This window comes from Bombus terrestris, chromosome 16 (assembly GCF_910591885.1).
Source record: "Bombus terrestris chromosome 16, iyBomTerr1.2, whole genome shotgun sequence".
Classification (NCBI taxonomy): Eukaryota; Metazoa; Arthropoda; class Insecta; order Hymenoptera; family Apidae; genus Bombus; species Bombus terrestris.
In genome coordinates this window covers 4,248,607-4,274,112 of record NC_063284.1, presented here as the reverse complement: position 1 = coordinate 4,274,112, position 25,506 = coordinate 4,248,607, and the positions used below count along the sequence as shown (strand labels likewise).

At 35.3% G+C, this 25,506-nt stretch overlaps 1 protein-coding gene and 3 long non-coding RNA genes across 7 annotated transcripts; 1 reads left to right on the top strand and 3 right to left on the bottom strand.

The window, feature by feature from the left end:
- Positions 1–518: 518 nt before the first annotated feature.
- Positions 519–25,504, top strand: LOC100644114. Of its 4 annotated transcripts, none has more exons than XM_048413292.1 (3): positions 519–727; positions 22,976–23,494; positions 23,912–25,504. In XM_048413292.1, exons 2-3 carry the CDS (start codon positions 23,029–23,031, stop codon positions 24,100–24,102), a joined length of 657 nt encoding a protein of 218 aa, XP_048269249.1. In that variant the 5' UTR covers positions 519–727; positions 22,976–23,028; the 3' UTR covers positions 24,103–25,504. The 4 variants fall into 4 exon arrangements, with proteins under 4 accessions (XP_048269249.1, XP_048269252.1, XP_048269250.1 ...); XM_048413295.1 differs by having other exon boundaries at positions 522–727; positions 22,976–23,491; XM_048413293.1 differs by lacking the exon at positions 519–727 and adding an exon at positions 15,529–15,658.
- Positions 642–1,277, bottom strand: LOC125386543. Its single transcript, XR_007226795.1, has 2 exons — positions 1,130–1,277; positions 642–1,039 (listed from the first exon to the last, which is right to left on the bottom strand). It is a non-coding gene; the product is annotated as an uncharacterized LOC125386543 (long non-coding RNA).
- LOC125386544 lies at positions 5,787–7,299 on the bottom strand. The gene is made up of 3 exons (XR_007226796.1): positions 7,066–7,299; positions 6,169–6,861; positions 5,787–6,111 (listed from the first exon to the last, which is right to left on the bottom strand). It is a non-coding gene; the product is annotated as an uncharacterized LOC125386544 (long non-coding RNA).
- LOC125386548 lies at positions 18,290–20,170 on the bottom strand. The gene is made up of 3 exons (XR_007226801.1): positions 19,825–20,170; positions 18,869–19,133; positions 18,290–18,751 (listed from the first exon to the last, which is right to left on the bottom strand). It is a non-coding gene; the product is annotated as an uncharacterized LOC125386548 (long non-coding RNA).
- Positions 25,505–25,506: the final 2 nt, after the last annotated feature.

Genomic DNA, 25,506 nt, shown 5'->3' with positions numbered 1-25,506 from the left:
GATAGGTAACTAAATCTCAAAACTTGTTACTTCTAATAAAGAGAATAACAAAACAAAAAGTGCTTAAATAACCCAACTGAAATCTAATCTAAACATTGTAATCCCAATGAATCAACAATACTAATTATAGCTTATCTTCAAACAATCCAATAATAAATCGAAATCGCCCATTTCATTCTAGATAAAATTCCTATTCACTCTCGCAATAAAACAGATTTTAAATCAATACCAGCCATCAATCATAACTTCAAAGATTGTTTCAAAATTCCATTATAATCGAGTCTATCCATCATAGCGCGCTCGATCTAAAAAATTTGCAGCTTCCACACAAAAGCGTTGAAACATCCAGTCGGCATCTCAGCGAATCGATACCACGATATCATGTTGAAAAGGGTCCGGAGAGAGAAGGGCAGACCCTACGCAGCCAGCCATCCACGCTTTGAAGCGTGTGTACGCGTGCGTGTTGCACGCGCACGTGCAGGAGAAGCTCGAATGAGCGGCGGTGATGCCGGCGTTCTTTCATTGACGTGCTGTTTGCTATATCCTGTATTCTTCAGTCCCGAGCGAGCCTCTGCACGCTCGTGATCACGGATTTTGTGTTGGTGGCTTCTCTTGAGCAAAACATATTCAAAAACTTAGAATTTTTGACAGTGACTGAAAAATATTTCAAAATAAAATAAATCATACTTTAGAAGAATTTGGTGATTGAAGTTGGATGACATCTACGGTGAGTCTTTTAAGATTTCTTTCTGTTGTTTTGGTTATTGAGTATTATTGACTCTTTGACTTCTTCTTTTGGGGTACTTTTGTTTCTTCTTTTTTTTTTTTTTAATTGCGATAAAATAGAGAGAAATTACTGGAGTTTATAAGGTTTGAAGAAATTTAGTATGATTTTGGTAAAATGTTCTGACTGTTTTGAGAGTATATATTTAGTTGTTTGTAACACGGAGATATTTGAATAGATGACATCAGCAATCGTCTGGAACAAGCGGCGCGCCACAATTCTTATCTTATTAAATATACATGCACCTTGCTACACCTGGAAAGCAAAACCACATATACTGTGTCAAGGTTCAATGGATCAATTGAAATTGTGCAACCGTAGACCGGTTTCTACAAGTAAACTGACCCGCGGCTAATTAACCTTACTACCCGAGTAATTATAGTTCAGGAATATCGGATCGATTAATGCGCTCTTCATTTCATTGGTCTCTTTGCCAAAATGCTCGTATATGGAGTAACGAATTTTTGATTTTTGCAAAGGTCCGACGTCTTAATTTTCCGATTTTCATAACGTCAAACTTTTATTTCTTCATTTTTTAAAGCGTCAAGTTTCCAAATTCTAAAGCAACAAAATGATCAAAATTTTAAGTGTAGAATTTTACAGAATTTTCAATGCGCGTAGATATCAAAATTCTCAATGAAACATTTTCCAATCTTCAAAGCATCAAATTTTTGAGATTCCAAATATAAAATCTTCCAATTTTCGAATCTTTCAACTTCTGAAATTTAAAATAACAGTTTTCTTTATTTCTGATACAAAATACCCAAGGAAAACCTTAGCCACAACAAGAAATAATAAAACGCAAACCTCGGTAGCTCTTGAAACCTGTGGAGAAGCCGCGAAATCGCGGCTCGTGGCAAGCGTGTTCCCACGAATTTCTCCGCAGCGTCGATCGCGTCGAACGCAATATGTACGCTGGAATATCTTAGAAATTCGAGCGCGTTTAGAATGGCGAAAGTAATCGGGGAGCTCTCCCGGGATCTCCCTCTAGAGACCTTATCCTTGATGGAATCGAGGTCGTCTTCGATGATGTCGCCGTTTCATCGACGTCTATTCGTCAGATCTCGATGTTGTCGTCATCACGATGTCGCGGAAAAACAGTCTCGAATCCGACGTTTTCTAATATCCGTTTCCGTTCGACCCTAATGCGTCTTTCTCCGTGCTACGTGTCACTCGTGTGAAATAGAACAGGAATTCTAGGAGGGGAACAGATCGAGTGGGGAGCCGACCCTAATGATGCTGGGCCGACAAAGCAAGAAACTTCTTTTCGTCTCTTCGCATAACATGGGAATTTATGGCAATGGTAATTAATACGAGTCGAACAACGGGACCCTGAAATGCCAGAAACGTGTCTGATTTTTGTACTTTTGACTGGCCAATTACTTTCGATGGTCCTTTGTTTCTTATTTTAGTTGTTTTGAGGTTTGGATATTTGGACGTGGATTGGATGTAAAATGGACCGTGAAATAGCAGAGACGTGTCTGAACCTCGTAATTTTAATTAATCAGTCATTTTCTATCATATATTGTTTCTCATAGATGATCATGAATTTTTAGGTTAGGATGAAATTGGACAGTGAATCTAAAATAATTTTGACAATATTAATTCTTATCCTGGTTATGTCTTTTGGGAACATTTATAGCATATAATGTTGGAGATGCAGATATCCTCGTTTTCTTTATGTTTGGAGCTCAACCGAGCGTGAACTTTGACCTGGAAGAGTGCACACACGCTCCGTCGACTTCCAGCCATTGTTATGGGCTAATTTACTTTGGAGGAAGCTTGAAATTCAAAGATGTTCCGCTCTATACAATTCGACGTATCTAACTTGCTATACTTCCAGAGTTAACCTAACTTATCTTGAAAGGGGAAGATGAACAAAGGTCAAATGGACCACTTGTCTCACGTTACGCTTTTCTTCCGGAAGAAACGTTTTAAACAACTTAAAGGCCACTGATCAGGTCAATGTGAACATTAATTTTAGGTTAACCATAACTATCAGTCCTTGTAATTAACCTTTAGTGACACCTCTGTGTTTTTCATTCTAAATTATCTTTACTTATTTTTGTTACCAGTTTTACACTTGAACGAGAATCCAATAACCCTGTGATAATGTGATACGCAAGGCTCTCATGGTGAATGTCACTTCACGGGTTGTAGGTAATTCAGAGTGTTGATCCACGCGTCTCGAGGGCGAGTTTAATTACCACGCGCCATCTTTGTTAATGGTAATCAATAATGGACGTCTTTTGGATGGCATTAAACACATCTAGCTGTTTATTGACCCGCACCCCATTAAGAACTTCTGATCGATCCTCCATGAACTTCAGTGTACGACCCTTGCTTCAGGTTATAATTATTTATGGTGATTGTCGTCAGTTATAATCGATCCAATATGCGTACAAATTCGAACTGATTGACGACGCTGGTCGTCATTGATAAAATGGAAAACTTGTAGGTGTCATTAAATCTGGTCTTTTATATTGCTAGTTCTCTAGATTTCGAATTTTCAGAATTCCAAATTAAAAATTTCCCAGTTCTGAAATTTCCACATTTAAAATTCATAGTTCTGTAATTTCCAAATTAAAAATTCTCCAAGTTTAGAATTTTACAATTTTCAAACGCTCAAATTATCTTTTTCCTTTTAATTCTCACAGCGTAAGATTTTCAAATTTCCAAATTTAGAATTCTTCGAATAGTCTGATTGTATAGGAATTATAATATTTTTAGAATAACTACATTGCATGTATTATGTAATAACTACCAATCATATAACTGCATAATTACAATTTCATGGAAATTGTCTTTTTTTAATCGATTGAACGCGGAACGAGAGTGGAAATAATTGTTCCAGGTTGCAGATTGTCGATTGCCCAACAAGCAAAGAATCGATTCCGCAGTGCTACAATGATTTCGTTCCATCCATTCGACTCTTGACGATTTCTCCTCCGTTCATCGAGATGCTTTCGACCAATTAACGCAGTTTTTTCGATGCGTCATTGTAAACAACGAGTATTCTTTAGAAAAAAAAGCGCCATTCAATAGTTCATTTGACAGAGTCAATCAATCTTGCCGCCATTACTCATTGAAAATTCTGAAGAATCGTTTCTTTATACCCAATACCCTGTGCTTCATTTCATGTTATATGTGTCCCTATTTTATCTCTAATTATATACGGCGTTTCCAGCATTCAGTCTCTTCAATCATAAAGTGACATTCAAATAAAAAATGAGCAAAAATCCTATCCTAAGATCTTCATTTACGCGTAACCTACTATACTTTAAGTTATACCTGTCTCTCTTTTGTTCTCTAATTATACGCCATAATTCCAGCAAACGTTGTATGTTGTATCAGGGATCAAACTTCTCTCATGTGATACAGTTTGCGGCGGCGCGGGGAGTTACGAAATCACCAAGCCGGTTGCCTAAGACGCTCTATGTGTCCGGTAGTTTCTCTTTGTTCCACTGGCTGCCTCCAGGATAACCGGCTATCCTCGCCTCTGTACACACATTTTCGCGCAGCGTTGTAATTACACGGTTCTTTCTGTTATACTTTGATCCATTTAGGCCGAATTATGTTTTTCCCCGTGAAATTTCATGCAACGTCCACGTAATCTGCAATTACCATCGTATGGTAATAAAAGAAGCCAGTGAGTTTCTTTAACAGGCTATTACTAAATTAGAAAATCGCTTCTTTCTGACTCCATTTGACACTATGCTTATATTTGAAAAAAATTAAGATTAAATATCTAATTGCCTACTGCCTAAATTTTATAAGAAATATATTTCCCCGAATATTGTAACTTGAAATTTCAATATATCGTCTTTAAAAAATTGAAATGAAGTTGGAATCGATAATAATCTAATACTTCGATTAGGTTTCCTTCAGATTGGCCAATTGCAATCTTTGTTCTCCGAAGACTCAAGGACGCACTTTCCCTGCTCACATGGCGGAACTATTTTTAGAATATGGCTGGTAAAAGGAGGAAAGGGCAGCGAGAACACGGTTTGACGAAGCGTTTACTTCGATTTTCTCCCCTTAACTTGTTGTTTTGTCCGTCTGTCGCCTTCAGGCTAGTCTTTCATTCGACTGAGCCGCCTTTATCCTTCTCCGTCGACTGCTGACTATTTTCGTGCCAGAAACGAATGCAGCGTCACGGCGCCAGCGTCCGGCTCCCTAGCCAAACAAGAGAAAATTGTACAAATCGCGGCGACGTGTATTTGCATCGTAAAATCGCCTCCAAGACAACGCCGCCTTGACTTGACCCTGTACATAAGGTGTATACCAGGCTATGTATAGTCAAACCCTCAAGGCCTAACTTATTTTGGTCTCCAGTTTCGTATTGATAGAAAACGAGGCCTTTTTAAACTTGGTTACTCACTTAACAATCATTTCTCTGGACTAATTCTATTATTATTACTAATACTTTTATTTAATCCTTCTATAATTACTCTAAAAAACAATTCATTTGAGAATTAGAATCCCTAAAGTAAAGTTAGATTCACTGTAAACAAAAAAGGAGAACTTTTGTTAGGGAGGAACAGGAATTAAACTGATGCTTGATAATAAAACCATGACTCGCGATTCTGTGGCTTCCCCATGGTAAACGAAACGAGGCGGAAATTGATGGAAAGTCATTGACAATGAGTCACTGGCTCCGCTTCAAGGTCTAGGGACGCGGGGGTGCGGATAATATCATCGCCAGAATTAATTTAGTGGTCATCGGGGTGAACAACCTAGAACATCAGCTCTGTTTGGCCAAAAAAATGTTCGTTAAAACATCTGGAAGCGATGACGCACTCGAACCTTAATTAAAAAAGCACTTCATCAAAGAATCTGCGCGTCTTCTTCGCTAGTTACATTTTTCTGTCCATCATAACCTCAAAATTCAAACCAAATGGTGTTTCTTATGTTTTTTCTTCTAGTCACAGATTTTTATTCCTTTATGTATTTATTATACAAGGTGTCCATGATTATTGGAATATCATGAATTATGATCCAGGAAAGCTTTATATCATATTAAATATAGTCTTGACCCGACGCTAATTGTCTTTTTTCTGATCAATAAAGTTTGACTTTTTATCCTGTTTCTTTTTATGCGTGAGGATTCGTCAGGTGGTCTTCTCGCTCTTGATGGCCTCTCGCTTTTATACCGGATCACCTTGGGTGAGGAAACCCCTCCCTCGGTTGATTTCATCTCTGCTAGTGTCCACACGACGCTCGAATCTCTTTTAAAGAACGATAAACGCGCTCATGGTTACCTGATGCACACCTTGGACATGTGATGCCACTCCTCCTGACCCCAATTTGCGTCCATTTTTCGTCATCTGGAAGGATCACCGATGTTAGGCGTTTTTTTTAGTGGTTAGGGTAACTAATCTTACCTAGTGCGTGCGTGAGGTCGATATGCTCCTTCCGGAAGCTGTAAACAGGGTCGTAAATCGCGTCACAGCTTTCCATTCTTCTTCTTTCATAGGGAACACGATTCCAGAAGGGGGCAGATATATTGGAGGTTAAAGATGAAGAGAGAGGAGGAATTGAAATCGGTCATAAATAGATTAAGGAGTAGGAAGAAATGGGCAGAGCAAGAAACATTTGTTCAAAGAACGAAAAATATGGTGAACAGACATTTTTTTACAGCTGATCTTTTTTAAAAAATATTGTTTGTTAAGACTTATTGCTGTGACTTCCATAATAATTATTACACTGCAATTTTTTGTGCACTTATGGAAAGTTTCGAGACTAGAATATAAAAAAATATCCAAAATATTTGAAGTAGAAATTAAGAGACATTAAACGATTAAATATTCAATACTAAAACAATGCAAAAGAGAAGGAAAAAATACAAGTGGAGCGAGAAGAAAAGGGGAAGAGAAACAAAAGAAGAGAAGAGTACTTGAAAGCGAATAAGGGAGTGGCTGGAGGCGAGGAGGGACAAGAAGGAAAGTGGCCGAAAGGGAGAAGGAAATGGAGCCAGAGACTAAACACGGGGATCATGATGGTCGATGACGCCGACGGTAACTCGTGGGAGCCTGTCGCCTTAAATACCTCGTGACATTATCCGCTTTACAATGTACCTGTATATAACTTTAAATTAAAAAATGGTACAAAGTGCAAGTAAAGTTAGAGAGATATTTTATTCGACAACCGTCGAATTTCCAAAATTTCAAAATTTTCAATTTTTAATCTACAAAATGTTAAAATTTGCTTCCCGGATAGTTTGACAAAGTTATTAAATATATGTAGCCTCATACAAAGAAGTAATTCAAACAAATACTTACTGATGTAGATGGCGTTTTCGAGTTCAATAGTGGATGGATCATTGTTTTAAGCAGTACATTTGAAAAAAGTACATATATTGAGTTTGAATTGTATGGAAGAATTCAAAACGCGTTGAGACAGTGAAGCATAATACAGAGAAAACAATGAACGTCGCTTCTGAAGTGAGCTATACGATTGCTTCAAAACGTTATAGAACACGGGAAACAGGGAGATGTCTTCGTGATGTGAATAACCATGGTTTTGTATAGCTGTAACAGCTAAGTGACATTAGAGAAGTGGAAATGAAACTTCCCAATCTGAAATTAAATTGGAACTACATACATATATATTTCATTTACGTGGGTACAAAGAACTGGTATTGAAAAATGCGAAGGCTAAACAAGCAGTAAAATGTGGTTTCGTTGTAGTCGGTCGAGACGTCAAGAATGATTGCACAACGTTGTTTATTTCCAATGCTACGCTGTTTTTATCCATCGTGAAAATATATAACCTAGTCAATTTTTCATTTCTTCTATCTTTTTAAATTAATTCTTATAAAACTTTTATCTCATTCCTAATTAAGGTAAATTCGTAATTAACAATTAATAAGAGGAGAACTTGTAGTTTTGGATGAGTAGGTTATAATTTTCCATAGCTATTTTGTAATGATCAAAACGATGCGGAGACAGGGCAACGGGAATCTGGGCGAGCAAAGACCACTTATACGCTGCAGGTTGCATAACGGTTTCGCGCAGCATCCAGCGTATACAGTATCCAATGTCTGCAAAGAAAGAAAAAGGTGCGGACACGTGCGAGCGCTTGACTCCTCGAACCATTCGATCGATACACGCTCTCCGCCAAACAATTGGGGGATCGAACTCGATGTAACAGTTCGAGTAAACAACCTCCTAACCTCCTCTCACTGAAACAATACGTTCTGCCCTCTTCTAAATACTTTTTCACGTCCCATTTTAGCAATGTGATGAACGTACACTTAATTGTATACAATTTACGGTGTAACTTCTTATTACATATTACTTCACAAATGCGTGAAGATGTATCTTCCCCTAGGTATAGAATTCTAACCTCTCAGCTACTGATCATCTCTGATCATAATATACTTTTTGTCTACCACAAAGACTCGTTGGCGATATTTAATCAAGAAACAGATCAATGTTGTGACAGCAGAAGGTAAGAGGAGAATTAGTGAATGAATTTCTGGACAAACGAGAGGCGGGGTCGTTATGGCGAGTTCCACGAACTGAGATCTCGTTACTTGCTCGGTGGTCGAACGGTATCCCACAAAGGGGACGTCTTGTCGACGTGCCGCGGACTCCTTTGAACTGTTTCCAGCACCGCATCGTCTGGGCTTCTCTTGCCAAGGTCCGATTCATTCGACCGCAAACAACTTCCTTCATCAAGAAGTTTGTGCCTGACTTTTTCAACTTCATTCTTCTACCTCTTCACAGGAGTTGAATTATCGCGTCATTCACTTTCCAAACTATAAATTACTGTATTTCTCACCATTCTTTTCACATTCTCCACCTGTTGCACAATAATTTATTAATTGACAGTATTATAATCATTAGTGAATTATTAGATTATAGGTTATGTAAATTTCTCTTTATAATTTTATAGCTATACCAATTAATATCATCCAATGAAATCTCTATGCTGTTCTACATAAATTATATATAGAATTAAGAAAAGGTATTTCGCATATTTTGTGGCATAAAAAGACATCATTTCTTAGAAACATTCCAACATTTGAAACAAAATCTTCCATAATTTTTCTTCCTTTCTGAAAAAAGGTTATGTTTATATATGGAAGACTATAGAAGAGTTCCTATAAATGGGGATTCTCAGATGTAGAGCCTACCAGAGAAATTCCTCTCCTGGCATTAAACTTTCATTAAACGCAATTAAACTGACACAATAAATTACACAGAATTTAATTAATCTTCATAAGGATAAAGAACTTTTACATCAATAATTACATCAATTATTTTTAATCTTAACCTAATTTTTGCAAATTTCCAAACCTATAAGAAGATTAGAAGAATATTTAAAATTTTGATTTATCATAAGAAAATCTAATCGAATCAGAATCTAATAATATAGAATCTAATCTCCAATTATAAGTCGGTATAAATGAAATTAATAAACTTTCGTGGATAGTTTTAAAAACGAGTTTTAAACGAGTATCGAGTAAAGAAGAGCGTCCGGCACGGAAGGACGCCGGAGTCCAAGGAAAAAGGAGAAAAAAAAAAGAGTATAAAGAACAAGCAGGATGACTCGCAATCCTGATGATACTTGTCTGTCCTTGAATCGGCCTGTAAGGTAACTTAACGATCTCCGTGGATTTTTGTCGGACGTCTTTCCAAAGGTATTGCCGCGTTTCAGAAGCTCTCTGATCTTCAATTAATCTCCAATTAATAATATTTCTTGTAGTTTTGTTTATTACAAAAATTTCTGGCGCTGCTTTTCCTTACTAGCTGAAGTAAAGATAGAAACATAATTTTTGGAATTTATCGAAGAGTAATAATTCGATGAAACTAAGTATTTTGCAGAATCTATTATAAATTCTATTTTTATAATTATTATGAAAAATAATAAAAATAAAATTTATAATAATAATGGGATTTATAGTAAGTATAACAATTATTCTTATAATTATTTACAAATACAATATATATATTCAAATTTCATTAACGAATAAATTTTTCATTAAGAAATAATTGGAAAGAAATTATTATACGTTCTATCTTTTTACTTTAAGGAATTGTATCTGAATTGTTTTAATAATAATTTTTTACTTTTAAACAAAGCAGTCTTCTTTCGTTAAATATACTAGTTTGTGTAAATATTGCAGATTCGATCATCTCTTATTTTCTTATTCTTCTATAAGGCTAGTGACGTTAGAGTGTTTAATTAATTAGCAAACAGGCTGTGGATCGTTGCTTCGCCTCATCAGTATCGTATCTTTTAAGAGTGTATATTGCAAATGCATATTTTTCTTCGCAGTATTGTTCTTTCCCGTCAAATCGAGGACGCCAGTATTAAATCGTCGGCTTTGGAAAAGAGCATGCATCGTGAATGGAGAGTTTCTCTCTGGGGCTTATTACGGCCCTCCTTATTTCATGAATAATGCGTTACTTTTGCTGTTAATGCAATTATTTGCAAATCTATTATTGGCTCCACATAAATAAAACAGAAAGGTATATAAATATTATTCAAATAATGTATAAATAGAGGAGCCCCAAATTTGTAAACATCTACATTTTTGTAGAAAGCATTAAAAGGAAAAAAGTGCTGTTATCGATTTTAATTTAATTATGTCAATAATAATTCACTGAAAAACAAAAGTTTATATAATTAAAAATATGAGGCAAAAGTTCACGTATATTGTTTGAATCATAGTTTTTGTAATTTAAGTATTATATTATATTAATCTTAATTTGATTGCATTTCTATCACAAAATTTAATAACAGTAATACAACAAGGATAACAAAATAAAAAATATTCCAATTAAATAATTGTTGAAAGAAATCCGCGACAATATAATTCTTTGTTTCGTATTGAATAAGGGCTCAAATTAATTCTTTTCTGATATCTATATATCTGTCTTACAACACTGTTTAGCAGAGTTTAACAAGTAATTATTGAAAAGGCACAGTGGAAAGTTTATACAATAAAAAATCAAGGAAAAATATTATAATAATGGAAACGCTCCCACACGTATTTTATAGTTATCTTCGTTGATGATCATGTCGCAATGATTGTTACATCAGAGAAAACTTCATTGGTCGATGCTTGGATGGCAGGAACACGATTTTCCAACCTTATTTCCGACGTTTCTTGAGCAACATCGCGATGAGCAGGAAGTTGTCGCGAAACTACCTTCCGGAAGTAGTGACATCTTTGTTTTCCATTACTTCGTTACTCATTCTAACAAAATTGCAATCAAACATTCGACTAACTATGAATCCTAAATATAAAAATAATTTTTGCAACCATACAACTCTAACGAAATCATTACAAAATTATTACAACGTTTACGGCGACAGTAAAATTATTTAAAAAATATACTCACACTTGACATTAAGAAATTATTGTAACATTGCTTATTATTATGAAAAATATTAAATATGTATATTCATGTATCACTAATGAAAATGATTAGAAAATTGTTATAAAATATACTTGTGATTGGTAAAATTATTTTACAAAAGTATATAAATTATAGACAATCAGTAATTAATAACCGATAGTTAATTATTATGTAGATTTATAAACTATAAAATCATGTTTTAAAAACAAAACTATAAAAACATTGTCAAGGAAAGAAAACGAAGGATAAAGAATATGAAATATAGCGGAGAAAAACGTACGACTACGTGTAACGTGAAATTACAAAGTATAGAGGCGCCTTCTGTTGATATATCGTACTCTATTATTTCCAGGCACCGTTACCTTTTATTACACGGCAGATTTTCTTTTGTGGGTGGCTGCTTCCTCGATGGGACATTATAACGCCCGCGTGTTGCCTCCAACTCTCCAATGTTATCTAACCTCCAAAAAGAAAGGCGAGAACGTATTTACATACATATATCAATGATAGAAATAATCGAAAAGTTGGGTTAGATGGTGCTAGCATCGATGACAATTATACAAGACAGACAACCAGTGACACACGTAGGTTAAGAAGATAATCGATAAACGCTGCACCGTTGTCACAAAACTGGTTTGCCAACCCTTCCGGGTTTTCATAGCTGTCCCTGCATGAACTTTACTTTGGAAAGCTGATGTTTGGCTTCCCATACTTGCAAAATCTTTCCCCATAGAGATTGGCGTATATGATACTTAAGAAGATCCATTTCTTTAAAGTTCAAGTTACGTAAATCAAGATTTGTTTATTAATTTTGAATTAATATTATTATTAATTTATGGATGAAGAGATTTAGGAGGATCTACTTTTGAAGGTTAGGTTATATAAATTAAAATTTGTTTGCCCGTTGAGTTTGAATCTTCATTTATAAGTTTTATCAGAAAATCAATGCTGGAATATTATCGTATCGTTGATTTAAATTAAAATGAACTTGATGTTGGTACATTATTGTCTGTGCCAAAAATCTGTAGGGTGTGTTATGTGTCTGGGTTTAATTAAGTTCGTCTAGACGCCTATGGTGATTCAACGTCAACGATGGACTCGAGAGAGGAAAAAGATGAAGAGGACCGGCTATTCTCTTATGTAATGGAGATTGAAGTTTCTGCTCGGTGTAGCGTGCACTGCACACAAACCGCCTCGCAACTTGCAAGCAAAACGAAGGAGCCATTGTTTCTCACGTGTTCGGCCGAGTTTTTTTCTTTTTAACCCTATTAACGTCAAATTTTCAACGAAAATATAAACGCCTCTGCAATTTTTTATTTAGAACTTATGTCAGAACTCAAAAGACTTGTACACGTGTCTGCGAATCCATTGCGAGGTTATGACCGCACCTGACGACCATCTTCCAGACCTCCACCATAGAGAGCTGGTATTAAAGTCAATGAGAACTGGTTCGTGAACAGAATATGATGTCACTTTCGTGTTGGTGACTGGCAGCGAGGGCACGGGAAAATAATAAACAGGAATATGCGAATAGAATAATGATTAAGATTAGATACGATTCCAGTAAGCGAGTGATTCTCTTTGTTCGTCGATCTCTTATTTTCCTTGGCCTTATTCTACGATATTTGCTGACGAAATTTGCTCGTTTTGGGATAATGACGATCACTGTACTATCCTTGAAGCATCAGTTATTCTTCTTCCAATACTCAGCTTAATTCCTTTTACAATTTATATTTATGAAAATTCATAATTTGAACTCCCAATTGCTTGGTAATTAAGAAATTAAAAACTTTGGATGGTTAGTAATTTAGAAATTTAAGATTTTGATCCATTGATTGATGCACTGGCTGCTGATAACGCTACATTGACGTCACGGCCTAGTCGCTCCCGAAGGCGGTTTATGCAGGTGACGCTGTGTAAGCATGACACGTAAACACTGACAAGCAAATACTGACGAGCTTCAAGGAAAAAGATTTGAAAATTTGCAAATTAAAAAATTCCAGATTGTAGTCCCAGATGGATTAGTAATACCAAAAATGTACTGCGTAATATGGAATTCCTTTTATAAGATTGTAGTAAATCAATAAATATAAAAATATTCTATTACTACGTATTTTTTAAAGATCAGTCATTTTGACTGCTTTTGGTAGAAATAGCTTAACTATCTTTTTAACTAACTTCGTGTTAATTATCGGGTAGCTCTAGTGTTAACAACTAAAAATATACAACTATTTTTTTTAATAAATAACAGATCAGAGTAACTCCGAAGGATTTCACACTATAACTAATAGCATTTTATTGAGTATAGAACAGCAACCCTCCTGTGGTCTAGTGAATCAGCTTTTTCAAGGATTCATTCTCGAAGAACGTGGTAGAAAACAGGGAGAGCCACGATGTTGTAATCGGTTCTGACAAGTATAGTTGCGGATCCTCCTGTCAGTACTGGTTCGAGGGGAAAGGAGATGGTTCACCTTTCACCCTGGAGTAACTGTAGAACGAGGAAAGTCAGGGAATGGATTATGCTTGACGGAGGTGAACAGCTGGGACTCGATATAACCCGCCACGATTACGTTTCTGTTGCCGCCTTTACCATGGAGTATTAATTTTCATTCATCTATGTTCAAAAGTAAACGCTTCGTCCTTGTTAACCGATGCGTTAATTTCGATATCAATATTTAAATAATATTTTTTTAACGAAATTCAAAATATTAATTCTGGAATTAATATCCACGCTTTCGTTTAGAAATTTTAAGATTTTTCATTGTTCGCACTTTCAAATTCTTTAATTTCTAAATTATCAGGTGTTCAAGTTTTCAAAATTTCAATCCTTCTAATTTTCATATTTTCAAATCTCTAAGTTATCAATCATTGAAATTATCAAATTATCACAATTTCGAAGTTCCAAATCTTTAAATCTTCACACATTCTAGATTAGAGAACGTTTAATTCCCCATATTTTTCAAGACAAATTTTCAGACTTTTTAGAAAAGTGTCGCATTTTCGTGTTCCAAAATCATCAAAATTTGACCGATCTTTCAAAACTTTCTTTGGTCGAGTGATTATCGAAACTTTAGAATTTAGGTAATAATTGTTATATTGCTTTCTTCGAGTGAAAAGTCGAGTTTCTACTGGTTGATTATATCAGCGAGACGGATCGCAGTGAACTGGTAGAAGCCACATGCTCTTCCGTGCTGAATCAGGATCGAGCCGGTGCATATTTGAAAAACAAACGAAAGCGCGTTTACATAAGCGCTGACTCCTTTTCGTCTTCCTCGGCCGTTCCTCGTTCAACGAACTATGATAGCAAACTTTGAGCGGTTTCTGGTGTTGTTGACACGCGAAGTTCATTCACTTTTCCGTTCGTGTCCTTTGTTCATCGAATTCCTTTGGTATGTTCCTATATTTGTACTTCTTTCAAATCTAAAGTAAACATTCATAAAATTATTCAATTTTTATTATTATTCAAGAAACTCTTACTAATGTATCCTTACCAGTATCTTTATTTTTATTAATTCATTGATATTCATTACTTGTAGTTACTGTTAGTTACTTACAGTTACTATTTATTTTCTGGGAAGCTCCTTTGATAACAAACTTTTCTAAAATCTTCCTTTGTTCTTGTAGCCAGCCTTCCACACACTGAGCTTCAAACTATACTTTAGTATCATAAATTTTAATTAACGACTCTCCATCAATCCATTTAATTGTTCCTCCTATGCAGACATCTGGGAACTCTAAATTTTACTATCTCATTCAACCATTCTTATAAAGAAGACATAGAGGGATTATATATACAGTTACCTAAAGTATCCAACTGTTAAGAAGTATAATTTATTTTACCTTCAAACTACTGGACCATCATTCTTATTTTTCATAAAATATCCTGATATACACTCTCCATAATTTTAGATGAACTATACTAAATAGCTAATATGTTCAGATATTTTTACAATCAATATTTCTTCCAACTTCTTTGTACACCTACATATATGAACCTTAGCCAAGAATCTTCTAATTATCTCAATTATCTTCTTCGCAATAGCAATCTCCCGCAAACAACATTCTTCAGACTGTCATTTATCCTCTAAACCCGGATAACCACGTTAACTTTTAGTTCCTGGATAAATCTAAGGAAAATCCGTCTCTGTATCAACAGAGAACCGCTCTGTCCAGTCAGGGAACGGTATTATCCACGTAAGAACAATTCGATCGTGATTCAGAGTTGGAGAGCGTGGGTGTGCTACGAATAATCGGCTCGAGAAGGGACAGAGGGCCGACTGGATCTCAAAGTGAAAGTCCTGGATCGGCGTTTAGTCGTGCCGCGGCCACAGACTTGCACGGATATTCTACAACGCGTTCAAACGTTATTCTCCTCTCAGTCCATTCGCTTCTTCACAGTTCCTTCATCAACATATTTATGTGAAAATGAATAAACAGTGGTGTACATGTGACCATTTTGGATTAAGGATCTACCAGTGATCTATGGAACTGAACTGTCAAGGTTTGATTACGACCTTAAAAGTCAAACACAATTCTGAGTCGAGATTTATGAGTGGTTCGACGCTTGAGGATCTTTTTTCGTTAGTTCTTGATTTATTGCTGTTATTGTTATGGTTTGATTGCAAGATTAGAAACTGAATGCTATTCCGAGTTGAGATTTGTGGCTTGTTTTGATTCTTTAAGATCCTTGTCTTGACGATTAATTTAACTAATTTAGAGTTTCGTTGTTCAAGCTGATTAAAATTTAGTACATTTAGCTATCTCATTTTAAAGCTTGAATTGCGATAGGTCAAATAATTGAAAAGATGTCTCTTCTTGTGAGTCTGTGTTTACAACATTGACAAGTCGAAGACGTCTCAGTGCAAGAATCCTATGAACAGAGTGCAGTAGTTATCTGTGCCGTATTAAGAGCCGATCAACAACTTCTTCGAAAGGAAGTCCAAGATTGAATGGATCTAGCAGTGTTATGAAACCACAGAGGCCTCAGAATCCCATGTTCGAATGATAATTACTCTACTACTAATTGCTCTATTACTATCCCGACACAAGTACCATTTAAACCAATCATTAATTAATCACTTGGGTTTTTCCAACATACGCTATCTATTCAGCATCCATAATTCCACTTTGCTAATCCTCTAACCTGTTTCAAACTTCTTATACTTGTTTTTTCCTTAATTATTCTCATCTTATACGTTAAAAACATATTCCATTTAGCAATTAAAATTACATGTGTGTCCTTCTATAATCCATTAAATTTCTATTAACACTAAGTGCGATCTTCTGCTTAATGTAATATCATAAAAAAAGTTAATAAAGTAGGCTGAAGTCAGGTTTGCGTGATCAGTGGGGCGTTAATCGCATGAAGGCTCGTTAAAATCCGTATCGTGATCGATCAGCCGACTGGGAGAGGAACGATCACTTTCCGTATTATTACTTGGCTGTGTGAAAGGCATAACCTCGGTGCTCGTGCGCGCAATAACGGAAATATTAATGTACGGGCCTCGTTCGAACTTTCGACCAGGCTCTCTGTAACGAGCCACGAATCGATCGTGTGCTATTGCCTGTTCCTCCTGTCCTGTCCGCTTCGATCCACCATGCGTGAAGGCTCAACCAAGGCTTACGGTACATTGTGGCGTTATTTCGTACGCTAATAGCCAGTCTCTGCCTTTCCACTTGGTCCTCTTGCTTCAGAATAAAGAACTTCCCCTGAAAATAGATCCAAGTTACTTTCGATCATCATCAATAAACTGCAAGACAATTAAAAAGAGTAAAACGTAGACAGAGAATTGTTTCACCGTTTCTACACCAATTTTGCACATAATTGTATCCTTTGCGCTTTTACACTTTTATATGTCATATGAGTGCATAAAAGTCTTTAGTGTAATCATTAGTTAGGTAACTGAAACGTAACTGATATTACGACTTCGTTCAATTTTATCTTATGAGACTTGTTTCCCATATTTGTTCACTGTGGTAGTTCGTAAAATGTATTGGGTCAGATTCTACTTGGCTTTTATGAAGATACAATTTTTAAGGAATTTTTGTGATCACGTAAGAAACTCGGCGAGGAAAGTTCTTTTATAAGGTCCACTATAAAAATTCTGCTCGTGTATATATTACTTAACATGGTCATGTGTACGTACAACCACGCATGAAATAAATTTTTAGAGGGAAAGAAGAGTAATGATACACAAAAAGTTAAGCAAGCATGACTGGAAAAAAATATTGAAAACGTGCCAAATAGCGGCTGGCCTGGAAATCATACAGCGCATGATGAGGCAAGCTTATTACTCACAAAAATATGGAAAAGAAGGAAAAAAATTCCAAAAGTACAGGTGGCAACAACTATCCGTGAAACATTATCTTCATCAGAAATATCATTATGAAGCAATTATTATCCCGTTCATGTAATAGTGTCAGACTTTTTCACCAACCACTTTAATTACCGCCGTTAACAAGTTTTACGAGTTTTCTTCCCTTGATACCGTTCCATAGCTCACTCCGAATTTTAATGAAAATTGCAAATTATGATTATCAGATCATGTCTGATTGTTATCAAAATTATTCCACAACTATTGCATAACCATCTAATTGTATAGTCATGTAAAAAATTTTTGAATTTTTTTACTATTTTTTATTATTATACTATGAATATGTACGTGTTATATCCATAGTTCATAGATGATCAAGAGCTTAGGTTAATTTCAAAGTTTGCTTCATTTTGATAGCATTAATTAATGACGTATTAAATTTGAAAAATCCAATGCTCGATATATAAAACGAATTGCAACAGAGCTTGCCTGTAAAAAGGAATCAAAATGTGTCTTATGTTTTTCTTCCATAAAAAAATTTCCAAAAATTTGGATAGCAACTCTCACTACAATTTCAATTGTTTTCATTTCTTCTGGGGATTTTTAGTGTCAAAGTACTCTATTGCAATCGTACAAAGATTAAATAGGTACATAACATGTTGAAGACTTAAAAAGATAGGTTTACCTTCTGCAGTTTTCATAACACTTATAATAATATTTAGTGAATAAATAATTGCTCTATGGATTCCATTTTTTGAATCATATTCATAATAATAGAAATTTGCATAAACATCCGTCTATTATCTAACTGTACCATTTCCATACAAATAATGAATCTCGTCCAATTATTCCACGCTATTCAACCATCGTATTCAGCTACAATGTCGTTGAACCAAGCAGCGTCATAGTTTTTCATGACAGCCACGTTTTTCGCGTGGATTTTTCGAGATCTCTTGGTAATACATAATTAAAGGGCAGAGGAGCATGGAGTGTTGTTGACGACAAAATTACCAAGGATCCAAAGCTCGTTCGAACGAAAGATTTTTTACTGTGATTACCACACCAAGCCGGGAGAGTCATCCATTAAATCAGTGGTGCGCAACTTGTATCGTGCCCGACGATAATTTACGAGCGCGCTTATTAATCTTGTAACAGCGATCGAACCGGAATCAACGCTTATTTTGTAACACAGAATTCACTGAACACAACTGCAGCAATATATTTCCCATATATAGGGTGTCTCAGGTTTTTACTCAAAATAAAGATGGCATATTCTATAACTGAAAAGAAGAGAAAACGTTACATATGAATAGGTTAATATATGATTTATAAATAAATTATAACAAAAATATGGAATGACAACAGATTGTTCTTACTTTAAATCTAATGGTACCAACCTGATCATTGGATATTAGGCCATTAGATTTGTATTTGGGAGTCAGGGCCTAATGCAAAAAATTCGTAATGCACTGAAATTAAAGAGGATTTGAGGATGTAATGAACTCAATCTTTGCATTTGATCCATAAAAACTCGCGTAAGTAATCTACTAGGAAGAAATTTTCTTTGTCCATAGTGCGATGTTTCATAACAGTTATTTAATGTACACGTCAGAAGATTCGACTGGTTTACGCAACAGTAAATGCTTTTCCCTTCTCCGGTTTCTAAAAAAAAAGAAGAATTTTGAAAATGAAATTTTTGCACTGAATTATTAGATAACAACCAGATTACGCTACACAGACCATAAATATTACTGAAAGATTTATGTGTACTATATGAAAAGCTAGCTCAACTGTGACCTTGAAATCTTTTCTAGAGAAAAAAGTAGAAATTGAAAAGAATTTGAAGAAATTTTATGCCTCACATATATAGCAATATTTTTCTCTGTAATCTACATTATTTGCCATGGAATTCTTTTTCCAGTTCTATGCTATATAGATGTTTGCTATACTATATAACGATGTTCCATGTTACCAAAAAGATAATAATTTCAGTTATGTAATATATCTTTTATAGCTGAGTTTTTTATAGTATAGTCTTCTATAATATTCTTTTACGAAATCCTTGAAAAGATATTTCTCCAAATTATCATAAATGTATTCATTCTAAAGTGCAATTCCCCAAAATAGGTTATGTGATACATGTAAAAGAACAAGTTCTTGATGAAATGAGCAACACCTGGACATTCTTCTACCAGAGTTTCTGTGTCTGGAACTTGTTTTGTCCCGTATCAAGGGAGTTTGCGCACCGCTGAGCTCGGTCGACCGATATCAAACGTCGATAGACTGGTAATATGGCGTTTGTATCGGAACGAGGCACAAGCGGGTGAAAGAGGAAACGAGAGGAGCGGTTTACCTGGACGAAACTCGCTGCCTGGCAACCAGCTCGCCACCGGGCGACTGAGATATGTATATTGTTGATCCGTTGCAAAAGCTATGGAAATCGCTCTTCCTAACCTGAGCCTAGGCTACACCTTCGTTATAGAAGCTTTTAATCAAGCTTTTCAATTTATTTCCTAGCCTAAAGTGCTTTCATGTCATGATACCTTACTGTGACAGCTTTTGATATACTATTTGCTCTTTCATACTTTGTATTCAACTTGGTATCCTCAGTGGAGTCTGTAGATTAGTTTCCACAAGACTAAAAGTGCTGGAACAAATTTAGATACATTATTTTCTTTTCTATTTTACTCTTTATTTAGCTTGGTATGTTCAGTGGAATCTATAATTTAATTTCAAAAGTAGTACTGCTGACAGATTTTGGTACACTATTTCTTTTATTTTTTACTTAATGTGGCATATTAATATACAAAAATCCAGAATTGCTAAAACAGCTTTTGATATATTACTTTTTTTATTTCCTACTTTATTTGCTATTGTCAGTGAAGTCCAAAAATCTAGAAACGTTGCAACAGATTTTACACTATTTAACAAGAATTCTTGTTTTGCTTAACTCAGTAAAGTCTACAAATTACTCTCCAGAAAATGAAAAATTTCATTTATTTCTCTTCATTTTGATAGAGATGTGTCTTTCATGCATTTAGATGCTAAAAAAGAAAACGTGTTTTAATTTCTAATATTTTATCACTGTGGTAATAAAAAATTAACTGTGATTCATTTTCGTTCTAATGTTAAATAGCTAGCTGCAGTCATTGTTCGACACCGAGTGTCTTGCCTCGGATAAATATCATCCTACGTAATGGGGAGCGTGTTAATGTTGATTGCGGGCCGCGTAACAGTTCACGACTCTCGGACCGGTATCCTGGAGAACCACGTGCGTGCACACAGCATGCATACTTAAAGCCTATGCGAATAACTCTTTCGTAATCGCTCGATTCGTATTCTTAAATCACTCGTTGTTTGAACTCAACGTCCTATACTCAAACAAAAACAATGCAAATATTTTTAATATTGGAATTAAATTAACCTGTTCAAATAGGTTTTTTAGGAATAGCAACGATACCATACTTCGAATATAGGTTAGGATTACTTCCCTTAGGAAGTTAGGATTAGGAGTATAGGTTAGGATAAATTCATTTAGATCCCATTATATACTGTTATAGGTTCTCAAATAATTCGAAAAAATTCTAGGATACTCACTGAAATCCCCACTGCAATATTTTAATTCAAAGAGTTAGGTATTTTTTGAAATTAATGAATATCTTGTTCAAAATTTGAATAAAAATAAGAAAATGCAGTACAGATTGTAAATTTAAAAATTTACTTATAATTCACTGTATTTACATAAATTAATGTTGGGGATTTCCTAATTGTCTGGTGCATTAACGTTGCATCAAACTGCAGAACCAGAACAAAGGATCCTATCTATCCACACGATTGCTGTACCATGACAAGATTCTAAAACGCGTATATACATACGCAAACATCGTGCTACAAACATCAGACATTTGAATGCAAAGGGATCGGGTAAAACAAAGCACGCGAGACCAGATTACGGTTCTAGCGGAGTGAAGATCTAGGAACAGAAGTGGACTAAGCAGCCGTTATTGGAGCATTAATAAAAAGCTAGCTGGTTATTGTTCGTCAATAAAAGACAGGCGGGCTATTACGCGATTCAGCGTGGGCCCGCGCGGTCCGATTTCAGGATCGATAACGCGAAATCTCGCCCACGTTTCCCTTGGCGCACTTTCCATCTGCGCCGTGAGAAACCGCTTTATTTATACCTAGTAAGTTCTTTTTCCATCACGACCCACGAAGTGTGCACGCGTTTACGGTTGCATTCTAATATGCAAGCGTGGGTGTTTGACTACGTTCGACCACATTTGCCATTTCTGCATTCTGTCGGTGGCTTTAGAGGCAAATTCAGTATAGAGATACTATTAATTCGTTTATTTTGTTACTTACTCCAAATTTATTGCTTATTTATGACTAATTTATTCAAGGGGGTAAAGTTTGGTAATCTACCTTAAGAAAGTAAATCTGGGGAATTTTCATCATAGTTAGAAAGTAAAGAATTGGATTTACTCACTTTTCGATTGGATTTACTCTATTTTCGATCTTTCCTTTTTAGATTTTTCTATTCTGAATATTCTCATTTCGGATTCTTCGATTTTGGATTTTGCCAATTTTGCATCTTTCCTTTCTTCGGTTTTTATATCCTAAATACTTCTTATTTTGGAATTTTCTACTTTGGTTAATCTCATTCTGCGGAAGTTCAATAAAATTCAATTACCATAGCCATTTACAGCTGCAAAGGGAAAAAGATGGACAAAAAGTAACATATATAGGCGAACATTATAGTCTAACGGGTATTTGCTGATCGTCGGTAAATCAGTTTTTCCCTTTTCATCTCTCGAACAGTTGTCGAGAATCCGGTTGGGCTACTCGGATTTCTTCACCGGCGATTTAAAGTCCGTGTATCCGTCCACTATGAAAAAGGAAATGTGTGCATGGTGAATGCATTATATACGATCTGTATTTACGGTAACGGGAATATGTCGTGCGTTAAAGCTCCTTCAAAGCAGCAGCTTCCTTGATAAACTGTGCAATTTAACGGCGCCTGGAAAACCGCTTGCGCCGTACGTTTAATTATTATCGGTGACAGATTACGATACTACGATTGGCCACTTTAGGTATAATTTTAGTTTTAGACACTGGTTATATTCTATTTCGTTTTCAAACCAAGCTGCGTAAATGACCAATGTAGTAATGATCATTTCATACAAATATGCAGCTTTCTAATTACTATACTGTAGTGTATTTTTAACATTTGAGCAGAAGATTTTTAAATACAAGAATATAAACAATTTCCTTATTTGGAGAAAAATATTTGTGAATTTTTAGTATGGGAGTTGAATACTTCTTGTAAGAAATAATTATATACATTGAATTGCTGCTTAGTTCAAATATTTGATCATTTATTCACTGTATATTCACTGTATAGCGTTACCTCTCAGCTATTACAGCTATTACACAAAACTATAAGCTAGTGGCAAATGTATAAGCTAGTAATTATAATCTTTTAAATATCAAAAATATTTTTTCAGATTGATAATTAAACAACTGTTGAATCATTCCCAAACTTCAAGCAACAAAAATAATGGCAAGGCAGCAAACAGCCGACAGGAACATTCCCCATCTCCGAGACATCTTTGGATTCGGTAATAAATGGGAGAACACGCGTCTCCAAGCTGAAGAGAAGGCACCAGGACACGACAGTGCCGTGTCTGTCGGTTCAACTTCTGGTGAAGAAGAGAGTCCTAAGAACAGTAAGAAGAAGAAGTCGCGTCGTCGTGATAACAGCAAGACTTTAACAGAAAGCGATGTAAAACACCTGGAGAGACACCTATCCATGAAAAAAACAATCCGCAAGAAAATCATGCGCGACCTGCAACAGGCATTCGTCGAGGACCCGAACGAGTTCCGGGTAGACGATATACCGCCAGAACAGCTCAAGGCGGAAATCAATATTCAGAGCCTGAGTTTTGGAACACCATCGCAGAAACAGGGACGCACACGTGGCAACGCGGAGAACACGTTCCTAGACATGCTCCGTGCTGGAGGTGGTAGGATTTTTTTAAAACCATTCATTTTTCAGGATCAGCCTAAAAAATACATAAATATGTTAATTGAGATGTTTTGATGAAAGTTTGCCAATTGGACTGAAGTTTTATTATTTGTAAGCACATACAATTCCAGATATATGTATTTTTAAGGTTATCTAATATCATCAAATTTATAATTCTGCAAATTGTATTAAATTTAATATTGTTGAATTATTATTCAGTAATTCGGTGTTAATATTTATCAAGTGTGTTAATTTATTAGTTGACTAGCTGATAGCATACTACTTGACTGATTGAGAGCCTACTATTGATGTGTGTATTAATTCTTAGAGTTATATTTCAAGGAGATTATTTATGAAAAAATAAGTCCTTGAAAAATAGAAAAGAATAATGAATGGTAATTCATTTGTATTCCAGGTCTGGAAAAGAACTCTGGTGACGGAGACAGAGATTCTGGACACGGTGGCTCCCCCACTAGAGAAACTCCCAATGCACAAGATACGGATGACGAATCTAGTTACCCCTATGATACACCAGTTGCAACGCCATCAAAGAAAAGCGGCAACTTTTGGAGACGTTTCACCATGAAGAGCCGTAACAAGCGGTAAATCCCCCGAACGAACGTTGACTCGATCACTACCAACTTAATTTCCGTTTCTGTAACTATACCAACTTAGTTATTCGAGCAGAGCTTGCAACTGTGATATATATACGAGAGAGGAAACCAAGTTGTCTCGTGTGAGCACACTTCCCCAATTTTTTTTTACTGGATCTCGAGAAATTTCCGAAGCCCCTTTGCACAAGTGAACCAATATTATTAGACAAATTTTATACATCAAGGTATTAATATTAATAAATTCTCTTGCATAACTATAATACTAAATTTTACAAATTACAAGTCACTCAAAATCGTAGAATTATAATTTAAAAATTAAATAAATTACAATAATAATATTGGTTGACAAATCATTATGCGAAAAGACCCAGATCTAACTGCAAGAATACAGGACCAATAATCTAAAAAAAAATCTAAAAAAACAAATCTCTCATAATCAAAAATCACCATCTTACATATCAGAACAATATTTTTGGAGTTCCTTTTGAAAACGCTTTTTGGCTGAAGGTTTTTGCGAACAATCTTTGTAAATAACGATTTAAAGCGTTACGAATGATGACTGAAAGTTCTCTGAGATCCTACTGACTCCATAACGTTACACGGAACCCCCTTTGGTGTGTACTTAAAGTAATAATTAATTAATTAAGGAATGCAGCGAGGATATCTAGAGCGTAAGGGTAGCTAGTTTGAATTATTTTTTTTTATATACATATAATTTCTAAGATAAGGACGAGGAAAACCAGATGGAAATAACAAGTATGCACAGCTCTTTCATCATACCTGTACATTGTTAGTGTTAGCTAGTCAAGCAGGTTTTGCAAGAGGATCGACATACGAAGTATTCTAAAACAATTCGTCCTAATTTGATACTGCTATTTTTTTGTGCAAATTTGATACATTTATTATATTTATCACACACGAAAACGTTTAGGACTAATATACATATATTTTAATATGAAAATAAAATTACGTTTGGAAGAGAAAAAAATGTTCAAACGAAAACGAAAAATTTAGAATTATCTTTTTGGACTGAAAAAGAGCACAATGAAAAAGGGAGCATCTTTTTATATCGTAAAATATAATCTTCGATTCTCCGAGAAAATCTGAAAACAGAAGTATAAATATTCCCAACTAATAAGCGAGATATATACATTATTATGCAGTTCGATATTTATTGTATAACGATGTTGATGTGAAATTCCATTGTTCCTATCGTTCTTGGATACCTTTTACGACGTCGATGGCATTTCTGTGCTTTTACAAGAGCATTAGAATCGCTATTAATAAGAAACATTTACCTGGTATGAACTGTTACTTGTAAATGTATTATACTCAAGGATTATGATATTAGATGTAAAGATAGCTATTAAATAAAAGTTCTTTATGAACGTTAAGT

Bases quoted from the DNA above. Each gene is read 5' to 3' on its own strand.
- LOC100644114 (XM_048413292.1), top strand. From the start codon at position 23,029: ATGGCAAGGCAGCAAACAGCCGACAGGAACATTCCCCATCTCCGAGAC. The intron at 23,495-23,911 runs GTAGGATTTTTT...TTTGTATTCCAG, and splicing joins CATGCTCCGTGCTGGAGGTG to GTCTGGAAAAGAACTCTGGT.